Genomic DNA, 22,104 nt, shown 5'->3' on the forward strand with positions numbered 1-22,104 from the left:
TTATTTGAAATCCCAGAAGGGTGTTGCCCAACATTTATTCAAAAAGTGGGGAAATCTATATGCGTTAAAATATCAAATTATTCATTTTGTTTAATTGCATTTATTTGCTTTTCACATTTCTATTTATATTATATATCTTTTTATACTTTTCTGTTCTTTTTTTATTTATTTTGGTAAGTTGATGCGCAATGCAGTTGTCATTCTGGATGAAGCCTTCTCTCCGGACGCAATATAAATATAACAATTTTCATATATTAATGTTATTGTGCATATCTCTTCTTTTTGATATATTCATTTTTTTTTTTTTTATTTTTTTTTTTTTTTTGGTTTATATAGTGTCGGATGGAGAGGGGGGAAAGAGCTGTTATATATTAACTGAAATAAACCTCCCCACAAACACACATACACACACACACACACACACACACACACCAAGGGAGAGACACACATCCAAGCAAACAATCAAATATGCACATTGACAGTTATCATATATTGCGGTAATCCAGTCATCAAAATACCAAAAGTCTACTTCGTATAAGTATTGTATTTATGTACGATTTTTAAATGTTACATAGTACATGCACTCTATGCATGTTCATGTGCTTCGCATACAGAAATACAAACACAAACATAAAGCCACTTTATCCATATGAAAGAGTAACAGCCCTTAGTCAACATGGCTGATGTTGGGATCCATCAGTGGTATTACGGCATATTTATTGTGACATTTATGACTATTGGTTCACCAAAAAGCATCAAAACAAAAAAAATTATTTTATGCTTTCGCATCCATGTGCACAGATATATATTTACAAATATATGTAATTGTATGCATGAATGTTAAAAACAAAAAACACAAGACAACGGAATTGCAACCTCGTCAAACACATATAGTGTATAATATTTTATTTTAATTTAATTTTTTATCACTCTGCACCGATCGCCATTATATTTGAAGTTAAATGCAAAAGTAAATCCTTTTCAGAGAGATATCGTGGACGCACGGCGTATGCACAACATTTTTCATCCAACAACAAATGCACCAAACATTTTACTTTTTTATACTTTTCATGGAAAGTATATTAAGTTTATCAGAAGCTCACAACGCCTACAACTATGCAATAACGTAGTCTTTTTTTTTTGTATTGAAATTAGAATTATGAACAATGTCACAATGACTACGATTCTTAGAAATCACATGGATGGACAAAGATTTAAGTTTCTTTTTTTTTTTTTTTTTTTGGCTATAATATGACTAATCACTCAGGGAATGTCCCCTGTTCGTATAACGCGGTGACGGTCAGAAAGAAATGCAAAAAAGCAGAGAGGCTGGGAGATGGCGGCAGTCATTAGTACCATTAACAAGGACTCAAAAATTGTATCTCGATCAGTCACTCAGATCATCCATTTGTCCATCTGTCCGTTTGCTGAAATCAAATTGGCTAGGAGAGCAAAATTGTGCGTCGAACAGCAAACACGATCTCAAATTTTTTTCGTTTGGTTGCCTTCAAATTTTAACTGAAGTTCAAATCGATGCTTACGTTCGTTTATATCTAGCAATGAAAATGACTTATTTAGCTGTTGGACGTGCTTGTGTAAAAATGAAAATATAACCGCCAGAGTGGTCGAGTATGCAAAGTGTCTCAACTAACAACTCAATGGTCGTGGGTTCAAATCTGAAATCTCGGTAGAATTTCTTTTTAGATCCTGGTGTTTTAAGACGTTAGTCTGAGTCTTGAGTGTTGCTTCTCTTAATTTTTATTTTTAAATGGCATAACAAAAATAACTTAACATTGAAAGTAACTAACAATGAAATCATGTAAATAATTTGAAGTTAGAGGCGCTGTCGTCGTAGAATGAAAACTATTTATTCCGAATTGAAAGAAAGAAGTTCAGAAATGTTAATGCATTGACGACTTAGGTAGAGAAGTGATCAGAGTACAAGCAAAAGGGCAGCAATTATTATGATTGCTGTTATTCTTGATATGTTTTATACGTGAAGAACAAAGTGGGGCATTAAGCCGACCTTTGTTGAATTGAAAATTCTCGTATTCGTAAAATAATCGTAATCGGTTGAACTATGCAAAGAGAAAAGAAAGAAAACAAAAAAAGAAAAGTGGATTTATTTGGAGAATTCCAATCGCAAAAAATGATAAGTAGATCCGGCTTTGCAATCTATAGCTACTGCGGGATTGAACCAATTTGAAAAGAAGAAAGACGATGTTGTATGTTTAATGGAGTGAAAAGATTATCGTCTACTGGGTTAAAGTTTGATAAAACGCCTGATCCCAAACGCTGTCCGCAATAGTTAAGCGATTTGATTCGCTCTTTATTCAAAAAACGGGATATCAAAGACGACAACGCAAAGCAAGATTTTTTTATATGAGATCCGTGCACTCACCCACACAGCAAAACCACCCAAAAGGAAACGTTCAACTGTGAAGTACTAGACGTGGCTTACTTATCAAAGTCCGATCTATTCGATTATCGTTTGGGATAATGGCACATGCATGTACTGGGTAGCCCTTCACTTCTTTCGAAAATGCACGAAATTGAGGCGATGGCTGGTTTGCTTGCAAAGAAGAAACAGTTTTCTTGGCGGGACGTTTACAAATTGTTAGCCAGGTGGGAAACATGTGTAGCTAGTGACGCACAATAGATCGAATAAAATACTCGTTATCGTTTTCATACAATATATGTATGCGACATTTGCATGGATGCTCTATTTCTTTAGGAAATGGAAAGCTTACGCATGTCACTTTAAAAATGGTCTCTGGTATTTGTAATGTGAAGTAACGTAACATTCTCGCATGGTGAGCACATTTTAAGAAGATCATCTTAAAAAAACTTTCTAATAAAAATATATACTAAAGCAAGAAATCTGCTCCGCATTCTTCTGTGTCAGAAGTATTCTGCTCCTCTAAGCCTATCAGTTCTCCTAACCAGTTTTTTAATATTGCATAACTGCTAGAAATCGTGTAAAAAAAATCTTGAATTTATTTACGTACGTTCTTGAAGAGCACATATAAATGACGTCATAGAAATATCAAGTTGGATATATTTAAAGACATTTATGATGGGTATCGAAGGATTCGATTTTAACTCGCTTAAAATTTTGTTTTCTCATTTTTCCTTTATTTTTGGCTTATATCGGGGAATTGTTGTCGTTTGCACTTTTAATTGGAATAACGTTTGTGTTGTACTCAGCGTACTCGTTTTTATTTGCTTATTATTATTATTTTAATTTTTTATTTTATATATTCCTTTTTCGGTAGATACCAGTGTATATATATATATATATGCATAAAAGATATGTACATATACATGCAGCGTATAAATGATTTGTATCTCTCTGGGGCATAAGCGCGGAGAACGCCCAAAAGGAAAATACTTATGTAATTATAGAGGCACTAGTTATCTATCTATTACACCAACGTACTTTTTTACGTACTTCTATATGAAGGAGAGAGAGTAAGAGAATGAAAATGTATCAATGATTGATCAGGATATGAAGCCGAAGAGGTTTTTAAATAGGGTTCACTTTCGAAGTCTTGAAAAAAAAAAAGAAAAAAAAAAAAAAACAAATTCAGTTTAAGGTTTATATTGGGCTCTCTCCACCTCAACATCCTGCAATTTAAATGCATATTTTTGTACAGATCTGTGCAAGTATTATAATTTGTAACTGTGTGTGCAAGTAATATATATTGTATATATGTATATATGTAAGGATATGCGTGCATGTGTATATATGTAAATACAATACGTTAAAAGGAAAACTCTTTATCTCATGGCTTATTCCACTCTCTGATTCTGCAGAAAACTTCAATCGCCCAAGGGTGTAAGAGCAACAACGGAAGGTAAAATAAGAGGAACCAAAGCCAGGCAAAACAGCATACATAGTACTCTTACCAACCAAACAGGTAAAAGGAAAATACAATAATGCCGTCTCAAATACGTGTTTAAAGCTCGAAAACGAAAACTTGGCTGCGGCTACGATAATAATAAGAAACTCTACTACTACCATCGCAAACTAACTAGCATATGAACGAATGAACGAACGAACGAACAAACAAACGATGCGAAAATGTGTGGGAAACTGGAGTATTCAATTTTAACGGCATCACGGTGAAATGAGTCCTTGGGCTGAAATGCAACCAAATTAGTTACATTACACGACCAAGCCATTCACCATTCACCACATTTATGTGTGTATGTAAGTGTGTGTTTATAAGTACATATATATATATATGTATGTATATATATATATATATATATATATATATATATGTATGTATATATATATATTGTAAGTAAGGATAAATGTTTATGCGAATATACTTGCACTGTCATTATTATACATGCACCTGTATATATTTGTATGTTCGTACATGTGTGTATGCATAGCTAGGAAATGAAAGCATGAATGTTTCTTCTAGTATTTCACATTTGACATAACGGTGACTTCGACGAAAACGACTTGGGTCAGGAATAAAAGTTGAACATGTTAAGTCAGAAACTTTAAGGATACGTATCCTGTTTTTACATACATATATATGCACATATTTATATTTCTATGTACACATATAAGAAAGAAAAGTACAGTCAGCCTCAACCATATTGTACAATATTTTACATACGTAGAGATGTGTGAGCTGGAAATGAAGATGGATGCAGAGATATGGTTTACACCTGGCAGCAATGGTTAAATAAATGGTTTCATGCATGACGGTTCGCTAAACATCCACGCACATCCATGCACACACACGCACACACAGGAACCCTCCCCTGTATACATCTATGTAAGCATTCATATGGCGATACGTAAGTTGGTATATACGTATATAGGTAAGTATACATCATTCACCATCGCCATCACCATCATTGTCCTTACCATCATCATTCTTGCTCCTAGTGTCAACATAAAAATGAACAAGGAAAAGGATATACTGAATACAACAATAACCGCAAACAGTTACCTCCCAGATCACTTCCGAATAACCATAGCCATAGTATGTGCAGTGAAGATGATCCATCCATACATAACAAACAACAACAACAGTCTCCCCACCAAGCCTTAAGTTCTTAAGGTTAACGAAACCAAGTTTTGATGAAATATTTTAGATATTAAATTGACGTGGAGCTGTCTAAGAGAAATATCCATCATTTTTTATATTTTCTCCTAGTGTTACAAATTAGGGTATGTTATGTTCGCGCCTACCCTCTAAAGGCGTTCTCGTGTTCCGAGATATACATGATTAACGTTGTTTTTCGGACTTGTCGGTCAAGCAAGCTTTGTGATATTTTGAATTTCAAAGAAGATGCAAAAATGCCTCATTATCGTCATCGTCATATTTAAATGCTAAAGTCATTATGCTTTGACTGTTAACTTAAGCTATAACCATATGCATATCCTTGTGTATGTGATTGACTATGCATCAGCTTGGAAAAGTTCATTGATGTTGCAGGTATTCTGCAGTACATGCGGTCCCAAAGGCGAAGATTTTTTTTATTCTTTTAATCAGCTGTGGAATTGTGCGTTTATGCAGTCCACTACTCTAGAAATGCCATAAAGGCAACAGCAAAACAGCTTAAGCGTAAGTCAAACTCCAAAGTGATAGATAAAATAAAGCGATAATATGTGCTGAGCTAATGTTCGTTTAACGCCACGCAAGATATGTTCCGATGAGAGCAAACCTTCTATAAACCCTATCATTATCATTAATAAACGTCTTTCTCAAGGCCTCAAATGGAAGGATCTTTACTTCTTATTTTATAGGTCCTTTTGGTAAACGTTAAGTTATTCCATAATTGGCTGATCGCGTCAAAAACGTGACGGCCTGGGTAGCACTACTGCGTAATGCAACAACACTTTGTCAAAGCCCGAGTACATGCAGTCTCGATAAAGTTTAAACATCAACACAATTTCTTCGAACGTTACACATATGAAATTAAGACGCCAAGCGCACAAAGCGGAATTTCTCCCTTTCCACTTGAAGAAAGGTTCTTCCACCTGAAGTCATCGATTAGGATTAGGGATGAAAAATACCCCTAATGTTTACGAAAAATACCTTCTTTTGAACTCAAACAAAACTTGTACGGCCGGAAGTCGCATTGCTTACCAATAGACCTGAAAATAGGCCCAATGTTTATCAAAAATTTTCTCTTCTCCTTACCACTTTTTTAAAGTAAGATCATTAAGATTGTGGAAACAATGCTCCCTAGACCTCAGCGTCGTGAGTTTCGACGTTGCCTCCTCTCGAATGTTTGTATCATCGACCGCTTCAAAGTGACCCAAGAGTATTACTTTTCAAACGGCACTGCAAGCAACAAACAATTTTTTTTTTTTTAATTCCTGTATGTGACTAACGTGCGAGCTTTTTCTATCAATTTAAGATACCATGGTTGTGTCCTCGGTACAACAACGGCTTAAGTTGAGGTCGTATCTTGATTTTCGCCATGAACTTTTTTTTTGCTTAATATGAACAGTTACAGTCAGCAAGAAATAGAGAAAGAGAAAGAGAAAGAGAAAGAGAGGAAGAATAGCCGCAGTCTAGTGTGAAAGTGTACCCCTAGCTAGACCGACTAAGCCCTCGCCATAAACTATGACGAAGGGTATTCTTTATCAAAGCCGCACTGAGAAGCGAACCCGCTAAAACTGACAGGGCCATCACGGCTTTTACCCCCCACTCAAGTATTTCGCCTATTCCGCGTACAATTCACCCACTTAGAGGATTTGCGAAACACATTTCAATATTTCCAAACGGAATGCATTTTATTTTTTAGATTTTTAAATTTTCTGCCTATCGTTTTCCATATTATACCTTGTTCGTTTAAATCACATGCATTTACAGAGGACTATCACGCATTCTTATTTTTGCTTTGAAATAAAAACTTTTAAAAATAATTGCAGTTACGGAAAACGTGTACTCATCTATTTAACGCCCGAGAATAAGAATTCGAACATTTTGTACAAGTGTACTAAATTTAGATGTTTGAATACTAACATTAAAAGTTTCCTAGATTGCAATGCTGGTATTCAAGATTGCTTTAATTTGTTTTAACATGCTCTAGCTAGCATAGGGTTATCCATTTCGTGGTCCAATTTTCGCAATCCTATTTCATTAAGATATGCAAAACGGAACCTTCATTTATGGCACGATATGCTTAGTGTAATGTTTGCCATTTTACATTGTGGGCCGTTGAACTTATAACCTGATCATTTACTATAAAAATGCTGATGCTGTAGTGAGTACGTTTCCTGTATTACGAGCAGATTATGTTTCGACGTAATCGTCTATCTCCACGCGCTCTCTACGCAAAATGAGGGAAAAATTTGAAGAAGCAGAGTTTCCAACAGGTTTGTGACTTAGTTATGTGCAAAAAATGCAATTTTTGAACCAGAAGGCGCAAATATAGTATAGCCGCGAAATTATAACATTCCTTAGGTATATTTAACTTCAACAGCTCTGATTTTGTTGTATAACTGGCATAAGTATTAGCGGACCGAGCTAATTCAATTTATTCTAATACAATTCATTCTCCTCAACACTAGGTTATTAGTTATAAAGATATTAGGTTGGTCGGAAAGTCCTATCGTATCTTAAATGAAACATTTGAAATGGAAGAGACGTGATGCGATCTTCAGCAATCGAATGGTGCATGCAGAGTTCCTTTGTAATTCCAAAATGGTAAGAAAGAGCTTACTCTCCAAAACGGGTTACAACGTGTCATTATTGCCTAGAACGACGACCTCCTTTGAGGCTGAAATCTCTGAAAAACGATTTGGCTAACCAGCTTTGACAAGTCCGAACATTGAGAGCTTCGCTTCCCAATGTGTACCTGCACTTTGCTTTCTTTTTGACAGTCATACCAAAAGCAATGTCTTGAAAGTACTTTGTCCACTGCACCTTATTCAATCCGAACTTCTACTACTACTAAGCGATGGAGGGTATTAAAAATAGTCTTCTTATATCCCAAGAGGGGTAAGGTAAATAGTAAGATCCCATGCGAGGCAATCAAGCTGCTTGACTTGACTTGACAAGTGAATAAATCTTGCAGGCAGTAAATTGCGACAGAACTTTACCGCTAATCTACTACATTTTCTGACGGATTCGCTCTTCTTCTTTCTCTAGTCTATAAATTTTTTAAAATGCTATTAACGTAATGAGAGAAGGAATACATCTTCACAGTTTTGTAGCGCGGCAATGGAATTATAAATATTTTCTAAAATTGTCTCTTCCTTAGTGAAAAGTGTGCTTTATTTTCGACAAAATGAGCTTCATTACGATTATTCATCGTTGTCAAGTGAACCTGTACGACCTCGATATAGTAGAGAGAAAAACCACTTAATGCACTCTCTGCTCTATCCGCTACGAAGTGTCTTCATTAATCTGTATGCAAATGGAAATTTTAATTGACATTTAATGAATCGTTTTAAAGCTTTGTCGCCGTTGATAAGGTCTTTGTTGGAGATAGTTAAGCAAAGCGATACGTTCGGATGTAGAACATTGAGGTTACCTTAACAAGCATAATAACATTACACATCAAAGGTTTAAATAAACAAAAGGTGTTAATTAAATATTTTGCTTTGTCTTCCTTTGAACAAATGCCAGCTTTAAAAAAATATTCGGTTTGCTCTTCCAATGCATTTAATATCGCCAAAGTTGATAAGTTTAAACACACGTTAGATGGCATATGAATACATATGAATGCATATACATCGTTAGATTGCATGGATTTTACAATTCGAATACTTATTGAATACGTTTTCCTGATGTCAGTTTATTTGATCTTCGATAAATACAGAAAAGAAGTAACAAAGTTATCTTTAACTGCTTTATTGCTTTAATGTAAATTCATTTAAAGCACATTCACAGCTGAGTACAAAGATTGACATACATATGACGAATCTCTTCACTTTACGTATCGAACAACAGTGTTGGCAGGCATTACCAGCTTACGTAGAGGAACTGGCTCTGGCAAATTTGAGAGTTATTCGCATCGAAATAACGGCATTGAAAGACGATAAGTTTTCTCCAAAAGGAGTCTTATTCTAACTAGTATACAGCAGTGAGTTACTTACAGGCTACCCTTGAAGCTTGAAGTCCCCTGTTCACGAAAAGCGTTGCGAAGAGACCGGTATTTGCTGAAGCGGGCCTTATTCTAAATGATATACAGCTAAATAGGTACTCGTGGGCGACTTGAAGCTTGAAGTAGTAGACAGTTCACGAGAAATAGCGCATGCTTAACGCCATGAAACTATAGCATGCAACTTTTTGCTAATGACAATACAAAACGCTTATGATTTTTGTAATAGTTCTGAAAGCAAACGAACGACGATGAAAATAAAGAATTTGGGATCCTTTTCATCTTCTAGATAAACACTTTGGACCGTTGTAAGACCAGCATCTGTCTTCTGCTTCCTATCTGTCTTTTTGCAAACATGGTGAAGATCCACGGTCGCATTCTGTACCTAAACACACCGATATAATTACGACTAGGTTTTATAAAGGATTTTGTAGGGTAACTTACTAATATATACGCTACAATTGCTTGGCCTTCCCATTTACGTGATTTCTAGATTTCACACCTCACTTTCTAAACCTTATCCTTAGCATCATTTTTTCAAAATTATGAAAAGAGCAGATTTACGTGGACATGTAGCTAAAAGGTGATGTTCCCGAAAAAGTGGGCGAGCATTGACATGAAATGATCATGTCTTGCACCACTTGCAGTACAATAGATTGAGAATCACTTTCTGAATCGATAAAAGCTTATCCATTCGTCTGTCCGTCTGTCTGTCTTCTTTTGTTGTGTTCTCTTTGTATTTTAACCGGACCAAGTGTTCGATCACTTACCTTATAACATGTTGATCTGAAAAGTCGTTATATGAATAAATATATCAAGTGAAGAAATGCAAGATATTTAGTGGCGAACCGTGTCCCACTACAGTATTTTTGATTGTTTGTAAATTGCGACACAACACATCGAGACCTGATCAAAGTAATACAGTGAGATAAGCTTTAAAGCCCTTAAATTGCTGCCTTTTAACGCATAGAGGAGCTAACGAGCAACCCTCCCCTTTGATAAATCGGCGATTCTTGATATTGAGGCTATTGATATCTCTTACTATTTTGTCTTCTTTTCAAATTGAAAGCAAATCCCCTTAATTGATCTTATATTTGATAAATATCTGCTAGACAAAGGCTTAAGGTTTCATCTTTAATAATTGGGGATACAAGCCATCGCACCAGGCTGTTAAAAAACTAATTTTATATACAATATTCAAGGGCATGAAAGTGCCCTTCTCTGAAAGTGCTCTTCTTTTTCTACTATCAAAGCCCCAATCCTATAAAATGTCTATGTATTTGCACTTTTTTTTCGTTCTTCTTCGCGCTCTTAATTATCGCGACTAGAATTAAACAAAGTGAGTAAATTATTTGCGGATCCGCCTGTGGTGATAACTTATTTTCGAATCGCCTATTTGCGAAAATGGTTGGGTAAACCTCATAATCACTCAGTCAAATATACTTATATATATAGTTAGCCAGCTGTGGAGGTTAAACCACACCTAAGGCGGCCCGATGGGTACTTCCATTAGATTTTTGTAGACCATGAAAAAATAGTACTTATACCAATATTTTTAATCTTCCTATTAACGTAAATCGTACTCATGTCGAATAATCTGGTATTTCTAATGTACCCTTTTCGGTACATATTTCTAGGTACTGCTTACACTAATCAATTCAGCGACTGGGGCAAACTGAAACGCACTCAGAGCGGAATGCAAATTCTTCCATTTCTTATGATTTATATTAAAAATAATTATACATTATCGTCAATTAAATAAATTTAACGGATCGCGACCAAATTAATATACGTCCGTTTTGTTAGAGGATAGAGGCGATAGTATGCAAGCTATGGGTAGGCTATAACGTAAAAGGAGGGCAACTCATAAATGATAATAATAAAATTCTCCATATGGATGCAAACATAAATATTCTATAAATTATCTGTTATTGTCCCTGCTTCGCTCTCGATGAGTGCACATATTGTGCACATAAGTATATGTTTTTAGACACACGTATGCGTATATATATGTATATATATATATATATATATAAATATGGAACTAAAGTCTACAGACAAGCTTTTACACATCATTCATAATCGTAATCAGCAACTAACTGAGTAGCCCTCGGGTGAGATTCATTTTCTGTTTGTCTCCATTCATACGCGAGTGCATGAGTTTCTAGCTGGGAATCAATCATCCGTCTAATGCTTACGGATATTTTTAGGATAAAATATTAAAATTACTGCGGAAGATATCCTTAAGCTGCAACGAAACATTCAGGCAGAGATTTAAACAACACAGCTCGCTTTAGCAGAGCTACTGGCAGGGGAAAGGGAACAAGTTAATTGTATGTATGTATGTATGTATGTATGTATGTATGTATATATGTGTGTATGTATATACATGTGTTTGATGGTATATGTGTGAATTCAAAAAGACATGGAGCTTTACAGAGGTAAAAGAGTGCCGTCAACATAAAACTAACAACAATAGCAATAACAATAACAATTTCATGCGTTCTTTTAACCTAAAGGCACGATTGTGGTTGGATGATAATGTACATACAATGCCCAGATACAGTAGACAGCAGACTAAGTGCCAGTCATATTGAAAAGACATCGTGTACATAACATATCTTCACAAGTAGGCCTATTATTATAATCGCCATTATCCTGCTTTCAGGATTTTTCAAAATATTTTTTTAAAATGAAACAAAATAATGTCTAGAGACAAAAATATCTAGGCTCGATTCTTTTGAATGATTCCCGCAATTTCCGACTCGGGTCAATAATTTTACTTATACATTACACTCTCTGTTCTTCTTCTCTAATTTACAGCCAACTAAGATATAGTAAATGTAGATTTTCGGTGTACATTGCGGTAAAGAATATATGTATGCACCACCTGACTGCGACGTTACATTATGTGGATCAGAGAAATTTGTACAAGAAACGACCTTTTTATCGTCTATGAAAAAAAAAAAAAGAAAAGAAGAAAAAAAAAGAAAAAAAGAGAAAAATAAAAATCAGACTTCCTCTATGCAATCCTTGAAAATACACAGAAGAGCTGCAGCAAAGCCTCACAAGACTTGAAGCAACCACAAATTGGAAAACATCGCCTCAAGCTTAAGGACACAGTGCAGTCGTTGATGACGATGCGGATGATGATGACGACGACAACGGAAACTACAATGAGGCAAAAATAGATGGATACACTGAACAAAAACCATTTTGACGACTTGAAAACAATGCATTATGTATGCCAAGAAAAATGTTTCATTACAGTGTGCATCATGTCGATTTATAGGTAGGTTGGTAAGTAGATAGGTAGATACGTAGGTAGATAGGTAGGTAGGCAGGCAGGCAGGCAGGCAAGTATGTAGATATGTAGTAAGGTAAGTAGGTAGGTGGGTAAGTAGGTGGGTACACATGCTTACATTTATATATATATATATATATATATATATATATACGTACGGTTACGAACGAACAAATATTCGTTACATCAGAAATAAAGGAAACCGAAATGAACTCTTAATGCAGAAGTTAGTACTGCCATGCAAGCAAATGTCGTAGCCATACATTCCCGGAGGTAAACAAAGCAATGTCTTCGAGCGCAATACCCTCACATTTGTGAGTTTTCGTTGATTCACTTACACACATACACATGTTCATCTCAAATGCTTATGTATGTAGAGCATGTATTTTTGTTATTATTATATCTACATGGAGACTATTCATATAAATATATGCATAAGGGCGCACGTGAATGCATGTATGCATACAACACATTTATTATATATCCCTACACAGCTTAACTATGCGAGTAACCAAATGTTTAAAGAGGATGGATTTCAGTATGAATTGCAGATGCCGTATATTTGGGATCGCTAAGTTTACTACAAATTTTTTTATTTATTTATTTTTTTGTTTTTTTTTTACCAATGTGAAGATAGCCCGTAAGAAACTTAACTTTTGTAGCCTTATATTTTCAATAGGCAAGGAGCTAAACTCACACATACAATAAATCCGATTCGATTCTTTGTCTGCCAAAGAAATGCTTGTGCCAGAGATCGATATATCAAAGGAATTTTACACAGCTGGTCAAGGAAAAAGTTCTTAACCTTTTTTCTAATACAATATCGAACCTCTAAGATATATTAATAATACGGCGTTAGCGAGTTTGTTCTCATCAAATTTTTGCTCACTAACAATGACAATTAAAGGCAGCCTACTAACACAGTAACACCAAGAGAATACTTTTGTTTGTGCACATAATAGGAGAGGTAGATAATTTTATGCGTGATTTTATACGTTCCGTATTTACAATTTAACTTGATTTTCATAGTTAATTAGTCATTTTATTTTTCCTTTCGTTGCGCGATGAAACATATTTTACCAGCGACAAGAACCACTTTGGTTGATGTCGCTCCTATTTTAGCAAAGAAACAAAAGTAAACAATAAGTAAAGTTAATAGTCACTCAAAAAAGTTTCGAAATAATATATAAGTTAATTACCCCTGTCTTCTAAGAGCGAGTGTAAACAAATGGTGCTGCGGAATGCTGAACAAAGCTATGACTCTCTCTTTTACGAGTACCATCTTTATGCCGCATACGTTGTCATACTGAAGCGTGCGCAACCTATTGCCTTGGTGCTTTGAATAGATAGAACTTTACCTCTTTCTAGCTTTAGATCGGAACGGCGTGTCTTAAAAGCCCACAACCTTTGTCCTACAGTTTATAAGGGGGTTCGACCTAAATCCGAGTAGTCGCTTTCAAGTTTAGCCACTTGAAACAGGGCAGGGACCGTGTCTACAGAGTGTACAGGCCTGGGTGTACACAACAATTTTCCTAAGTTTTTTCTCCTACTTAACACTTATATAAAGATGCAACCGGAATTTGCTCAAAAAGATGGCCCTGCCACCTTGTATGGAGGATATAAATATCTGAAGTAGTGTTTTTTTTAATAGGTTGGATATCTGTACAGCGACAAGCAGTCACAACAACAATATATATCGCACACCAAAAGTACTTTTTCCAAGATCGAAGATGCCAGGCTTGTGTCAAAATCGCGCCGATCGGACATTTTCTTTGCGCGAACGGTACGAAGGAAAGTTCTTTTTGCTTCGCATTCTAACTGGGGACGAATAGTGGATCTACTATGAGAAACACAAGTGTAAAAATATAGTGATAGATCCAGTCATACAATCCACATCGACTGCGAACGTGAATCGCTTAGCTAGGCACACTCCATGTTATGTTTAGCGTGATCGGTGAAATGTAGCCTATTATTGATTGCTAAACTGTAATGAAACGGTTAATATTAAGCGTTACGCATAAGAATTAATCGATTTGAATCGTTCGCTTGCCCAAAAGCCGAGCGAAATATCAAGAAAGGCGACACAAACTCATTTTTAGCATGACATCCGTGTATCCACCGACTTCGGGACATGTTTGGAACACCCAACTGGGAGATCTAGTCCTAGGCTTACTCGTTAAGCTCGAGTGCTTCCGATTACATCGTGGTATCCAGAAATTATCAGACAGGGAAAAATCTATAACTAACGACGGGCAGCGAAAAACATTTCTTAATCGTGTTCATTAAGTAAAAACAAAAACAAATTTTCCAGTTTCATAGTTGTAAACTTGTAAAAACTACTCGGTAGCGAAAACTTTGATTTCATTCAGACTTTCACCTAAAGAAAGAAATGAAATTGGCGGTCTAGCACGCAGTCAAAATCATGCTACCCTGAATTCATGCCCGTTAATATAAAAAAATCAGGATATTTTTCCTTTAAATAGCTTCTTCCATTTGCGGGCTTTCTGCACGAGGGAAGTGAGATACATCGGAGAAATATACTCACCCGATTCTAAAAAGGGCAAAAATTATTTTTCCTGCGTTAAATAAATTTTATGACAATAAGAATTGAATACTTACACTGATTTTCATATATATAAAAGTATATTTGAGACAATTTTAGCTTAAAACTTCCATTAGTAAATGAATGGAAGTTATGTACGAGTAAGCGACATGGTAGTAGTTCGTTTAATATATATATTATAAATACAATAAATAAATAATATAATAATATGCTTGTTAAAATGTATCGATTGTATCATTCTAATAATAAAAATCTGAACACAGTTTTCATTTCTTTATAGTAAAAAAAAAAAAAAAAAAAAAAAAAAAAAAATACTAATAACAACTAAAATATTTTAACTAACTTAATCCATTTAATCGTTTTTCTGAAGTCGCGTTTTTGCAATTTACAGCCACACCTTTGCATCCGTGGCCATTATGAAGAGATCTGTCGCTAGTTGCCCAGAACTGTTGAGGGTCTGTCAAAAACTGTAAAAACAAAAACAAACGAAAACCTTAAGAATATATTTGGGTAAAAGAAACAAAATTTTCATTTATTATATTTATTTCATGGAGATACAAATTTACTCGAGTCATCTAAGGCTAGACGAAAGGCAGCGTAACTCTTTTTGTAAGAGAAGAGGTAAATAGTATTTAGGTTAAGGTTAACCTTTAAACGATTGCTGTTACCAATTGTCTATATGTCAGGTGCACTTAATTTTATCCAAAACCTTAGTGTGCGCATTTCCGAACGCAAATTATGAAATGTGCGCGTGATAGAAAGTTCAGTGCGTTACGTGGAGAGATATTTTCTATTTTCGACTTTACTACGAAGGACTGATTTATGTAATTGCAACAAAATTACTTCTCATCTGTTGTCATGTGTCAATGTATTAATGTTGCATGTAGCATTTGAAAATTTTATTGATATATGGCAGATTTCTGGGAAATACGGTACGTATCCAAATGTCTATATTATGCATTTGCCATGCGCTTGGTGTCTTTGTCTTTTGGCTTATTTTCCCTTGTTTTTAGGATATATACGACTACAAGATATAGATGGTGAATAGGCTTTGGATGACCTTAACGAAATCAATAATGACTATGATGAAGAATAAGACAATAAAGGCCCTCCCTTAGCAATTTCTGATGGTGCAGTTTGGAAGTAACGAAATGGGGAGCGTGTATGAAGAAAGCGCAAATTGGAATACAGTGAAGAACGCTTTGCACAGGAAATACAGATATTTCCCTCCGATTGGCCGCACTTGCATTCCCGTTTCAATCATCCTGTATATCACGCAAAAAATGTATCTAACTGTAAATACTACTAAAATCTACTACACAAATGCTAGATCCCACTGTGGTAAGTAACGCTTCGCTTATATATAATAGATGATGAGGATAAATCAATTTGAGAAAATAAGCTCCGCAATTCGTTTCCCGGGACAAACCCGTTGCGCATCCAAACCATGATCGTCTTCATAATTTAAGACCTGCTGTGGAACGCTCGAATAAATTCTTTGTAAGTATGGAACCATTTTATCAGAGGCTCTCTTTAGGTGAGCGAATGTATTCAACTAAGGTAGCAGCAGATGTTTTGAAACAATACTTGCCCAACCAACCCCATAATTACACTTTCAAGCCGTTTGTTTTAGGTTCACTTTTTGAAAGCGCTTATAACATCTTTTTCTTTAGGCAGAATCGAAAAATCTCATATAATAACAAAGCGATTGAAATAAAATACTATCACTGCCCTGTAACAATCCATGGGAAACTCCGGAGCAAAATTATTAGAAACTCACTTTACAAAAGCGAATAGCGTTATCGCCACTATTCTGAACTTATTCATAATACTGACAACCCCAGAAATAGAAATAGCGAGGAAAGTTGTAATGATGTAAAACAGTTTAAAAAGATACTTACTTTAAGGTACCAACAAAACTTGCGTTGTCGAAAAAGGTCTCCATAATTTTCCCAGTTTCACATGAAATGCTGATCTGTTATCCCTACTACCTCACATAACCAAAAAAAAAAGTCTACACTTTTATATATATCGAATCCTATATCCAATCCAATCCAACTAATCATTGAGGGGATGTCCTTTATAAATATAAAACAATGACAGTCGGAAAGAACCGGCAAAAGAGAAAGACATAAGGAGTTTCCCGCAGCTTAATGGGTCTCATCTCTTCATCATTTTTTTTTCAAGTTTTCTTAGCCTGAAAGTGAACGTATGTAAGACACTTGTCACCTAAATGTATACAGGACTCTCTTATTTCATGCAACAACTAAAAGTATACTTCAAAATCTTGATAGGAAATATATTTTCTTGATGAGCAGTCAAGTCTAACTGCCTTTATTACTTTAAGGAATTGCTTGGGAAAAGATGAAAGTTTCCAAAAAAGTTCTCATAAAAATCATTTTGATAGCAGTTTAGACGGAATTAATTGATCAGCAACCACATGCCTATATATAGTCAAATTTTATTGTTAGCTCTAAAGCAGATTGATTAACAATGACTTTTTTTCTCTTGCTCTTGTAAATTATCAGTCACCGTGGTGGCTAACTATGTTTGGCTTGCTTTCGTATATCTATATACTTTGCTAATTGTGTGCAAATAGTGTTAAACGGCTCGTCGAAAGTATTTCTTGCAGACATTTTTTGCATCGTTCTGACATATATTCCCGTTGAATTTCATACCTGTTTGAGTTTTTAACTATAAAATACTTATGAAAACGTTGCCAAATTTTCATTTATTTATCGAATCAATGATTGCTTTGACAATTCGCAATGCAATATAAAAAAGTAGCAAAGAAATCCAAGCAAATATTAATATTTTTCGATAAATGCTTCTTATGAGAGAATAAAACAGCGTAAGACAGCGAGAGTGATAGAGACAGAGAGCGAAAGAAAGAATAGACCTAAACGAGACGTACGCAACGTAAATATGTGCAGGCAAGCACAAGCGCTTTCATATGATACAATTTGACAGGTATTTAAAACAACGCTAGAGGTCAGTCATTAAAATCATTGACACCTGAAAGCCAATTTGAACTGTGCCTGCCTCTTTACATTGAACACAACCCCGTAAACATTTTTTGAAAAATTCAATAATATTTTTTAAATATTATATATAAACTTTTAGCCGGCATAAACATGTGGCTCTCAACCTAATTGCCCGTTGTGTGCCTAACTGTTTAAATGACCTCTATCTCTTTCTGAGTTCCTCTCTGCACGACTTCTTACCTTCCGTCTGTCTGACCATCTGGCCAAACCGTTTGCCTAATTCTTTTGCGGCTTTTTGCACGCCTTTCTTTCTGAACGATTTTGCGACAAACGCTCTGCCCTTGCTTCACTTTGTCATATTTTTCTGTGTGCGCGTTTGTCCATCTATTCCTGTGCTTCTATTATTCAATTATACGTACGATTACGATCTAATGTTGTCTTGGAGAGAAACTTTCTCTTCAATTTTTTTTTCTATGAATTAAATTGGTTCTTAATCGATAAGATGCTGCTTTTTCTTTAACTATAAGCCTAAAAATAGTTTAAGGTGAAATGGGAAAATGAACTAAATACATGGACGGGTCCATATCTCATTGAAGGCCACATATCAATTATTTACTTATCTATCGACGACGTTATATTGTAAAAAATTATGATTAGAAATACCTATGATACAGTATCACGTGATAAACTACGACATAGGACGTATATTGAACAATATAGATCTCATCAGGATATGTATCAGAGTGCTATAGAGATAGTTAATTATTTTGCGCCTTTACCTATAAGTTAGGTAATCGTAGACCGCAAAACTTAAAAATAATTTTATGAAGTGTGCTTTCATGCCGATCAAGAAAATATACGTGTATGTAGCTATTTTCATATGATGAAACTTTATTCGCGAAACCAAGAGACAATGTTAACCTTTAGAAGCTACGTTTCCCATGAAACGTTTTACTCCTTCCAATTGAATTGATTTCTTGTTTATAGCGCTTTTCCTAGAGATGGTTTCATTCGCCATTATACGCCACGTCGAGCTGATCCCCTCAAATATGGCCGTCGTGTACATTCAATTTTATCGTCGACGTTAACGGCATGCTTAGTCTCCTTCGTGGTTGCTTGGATTCAGACATCGTAAGAGATCCATTGTTCATCACCCGCGAGAATGTAGCAGCACTAAGCAAGAGAAGTAAAATTTCCCGCAAATGGCACCTATTCCAAGCACCAACTACCTATGTTTTTATGTTTATGCGTGTAGACATGTTCAGTGCACTAATTTGTACAGTTGCATACATTTTAAAGAAATTGCATCAAATCAAATAATCATTGTTTTATTCAGCACTACTGACATAATCCTTTAAAACAAGGACGAAATCTTATTCACACACCTAATGGTTTAGCAGTTAACAGTATTTAGTTTGCTGGGTAGTGCAGATATCCAGATGGACTAAGGACTTTTATTACAACAATCGATTAGCAATCGTGTCCCAAATCGATTTAAGCACCGCGGTCCGTCCGTCTTTTGTGGCGATCATTTGTGCGTCTGACTCGAAGATCATAATTTTTGCACTTTACCTACTGTATCGTTTTAACTTATTTCTATCCTATTAACATAGAGTAATGGAATTCTCAATTCTTTTTTAGGAATTCTCTATTTCACGCGATAATGTCAAAATCGGTGCAAAAATTTTTGGATATTCATATAAGAACACATAATTTACTACTGCCGTGAAATTAAGCAACCGTGTACAGCCAATATATTCGCCTTTGTTAGAAGGTAAGGCAGGTTCACACTATTCGCATCTTTGCTAAGATAATTAATAATTAACCGGCCTTCAATAAATAGAAAACACTGCACCGTAAAACCTTTACCAAAGACTGTGTTCAAAAGGTAAACCCAATAGGCAAATTGCGCGGGTACATCGAGTATCAGAAAACTTTTTTTTCTAAATTGGTAGCACTGTGACAAAGAACTGCGACAAATTTCACCTTATAAACATCACTGGTGTAGCTTTCGTAGGGTACAAAAATAATTTTCCGATTTTTACAATGTGTGAGATTTGTTGTGCAAAGAAGTTGCGTTGCGCTGTTTCTGCGAAATCAAATTTCTTGTGCAAAAGCTTTAAGGATGTCACAGAGACCTCTTCTTGAGCACATTTTGTCGTAAAGAAGTGGTTAGAATGTGACATAAACAGTTCAAAGGAAGACGAAAACGTTGAAGACGAAGAACCATCACTGGACGAACATCAGACTCTATCAGTGGAAACTAAGTCAAGCAAACGATGGTTCGATGCTCAAGAACAGTTAGGAATTTTGCTGACGTTGTTGGCATTTGAAACAAATTGGTCAGCAATATTTTAAAAGATATCTTGGGCCTGAGAGTAAAAATATTCAAAATCTTTGAAAACCAGCCTCGCTTTAAAATCTGTGAGAAGATGGCATCTGATTATCAACCGGCCATTAAACGCATTATTACAGGCGATGAGATATGGGTGTATGCACACGCCCCAAAACCAATCGATCAATCAAGCGTATATTGTGTAAAAGGTGAGCCAATATCGAACAACCCCAAAAAAGTCGCTAAAAAATCAAGATTACATTAATAGTTTTCTTCGATTGCCGTCGTGTTATGCACTAAGAATTCCTTTCGCCCGACAAAACTGTTCGTAAGAAATATAATTTGATGGTATGCGCCGTTTGTGTGAAGCTATTCCCAAAAAGAGAGAGAAATTGTGGAAAGAGAACTCTTGGTTTTGCCTAACGATAGCGGGCCATTTAACGCTGCATTTGGTCTTTGGGACCATTTCGTTAAAAATTCAACCCATATCGTAGCGTATTCACCTGATTAAGTCTCGTATGACTTCTGGGTATTTCGTAAGCTCAAAATACCACTCTGAGGATAAAATTTTAATTCGATTACGAAGATACAAATTGAATCGGAGCAAGCTTTGAAAGCCGTTGCAGAAATCGACTATAAAAACTGTTTCGAGATAGAAGAAAACATTGGCATAATTGTATTTAAAGGGGCATTCCTTTAAAGGCGACGAAATAGACTTGGAAAAGTAAATAAGTTTACAAGAAGATAAAATTAAACTGGCCTTACTTTTTGAACACAGCACATATACCATTTTCATCTACTTCTTCAATCCAATTCAGTTTTACAGCACAGCAGGTGCAGTAACTTTATGTCTTTGCTTGCAGAAAACGCTAATATGTGTAGATGTTTCTCATAATAAATAGCAGAATTGTTTGTGCGCCCGTTTAACCATCTGCTGTCACAAATGCCAAAATCCCAACAAAGGAAAACTTTCATGCAACTATACTAATATATAGCAAATTTTAGCTAATATTTTTTTGACGTAATAAACACACATTTTGTTAGCGTAACATCTAAATTCTTTTTGCTTTTTAAATAATTACTCAATAAGTGAAAACATTATAGCGAACAGCGCTCGCCATTATGCATCCTACACCAACCCTCAATGATTTATATAACCAGTTATCAAAATAAGTCTTTATCTGAGAAGTGATTGAAAAAAGGGCCGAAGTCGCATTACACACACAAATCCGTGTAGCAAATTTTATTAAAATTCCTCAAAAATTGCGGGCTATAAGTCGAACAAGAGAAAACAAGAGAGACGGAAAGACAGACTGGCGGACATACAAGTTCCGAATCGATTTCTGAATCGATCAACCTGTAGATTGAACACGAGAATACATGGGCAGCCATCAGACGGGCAGGCAGACAGACTAGCTTAGATTGACTCAGAAAGTGATTTAGAAAATGCATCGCTCAGCATAATAGGAGGTGAATCAATCTCAAGGTCTTCTGGGTGTTGCATAAGTCCACAAAAACTTAATATATCCTTGCACCATAGTTGGTGTCGTGTATGGAAGTGTTTAGTTAAAAAACTTCCACAATCGAAATGAATAGTGAAACTAATCTTCAACTAAAACTTTCTTTTCATTTGTCCCAAGCAGAAAAACCCATGAGAAGTCCGTCAAAATTTATTATATAGAACAATTTTATATGTGAACATATATCGGAGTATTTGCCTATTCCTTCATCCAGCTGTCTATATATCAGCAGATCTGTCTACGTCTTTTTGCCTGGCCGACCAACTATCCATCTTTTTTTCTCTCCGTCTCTTCGTTCGTTTATCCGGCTT

The 22,104-nt window shown here is 35.5% G+C and overlaps 1 protein-coding gene across 2 annotated transcripts in view; it reads right to left on the reverse strand.

Annotated features, from left to right (window-relative positions):
• Positions 1-15,047: 15,047 nt before the first annotated feature.
• LOC119636877 (U-scoloptoxin(19)-Sm1a) overlaps positions 15,048-22,104 on the reverse strand; it is a 30,348-nt gene continuing 23,291 nt past the window's right edge. For both annotated transcript variants that reach the window (XM_038032551.1, XM_038032550.1), the window contains one exon: positions 15,048-15,421. In XM_038032551.1, coding sequence (XP_037888479.1) covers positions 15,387-15,421 — 35 coding nt within the window. In that variant the 3' untranslated portion in view covers positions 15,048-15,386. The remainder of the gene's footprint in view (positions 15,422-22,104) is intronic.

This window comes from Glossina fuscipes, unplaced genomic scaffold (genome assembly GCF_014805625.2).
Source record: "Glossina fuscipes isolate IAEA_lab_2018 unplaced genomic scaffold, Yale_Gfus_2 42, whole genome shotgun sequence".
NCBI classification, from domain to species: Eukaryota; Metazoa; Arthropoda; class Insecta; order Diptera; family Glossinidae; genus Glossina; species Glossina fuscipes.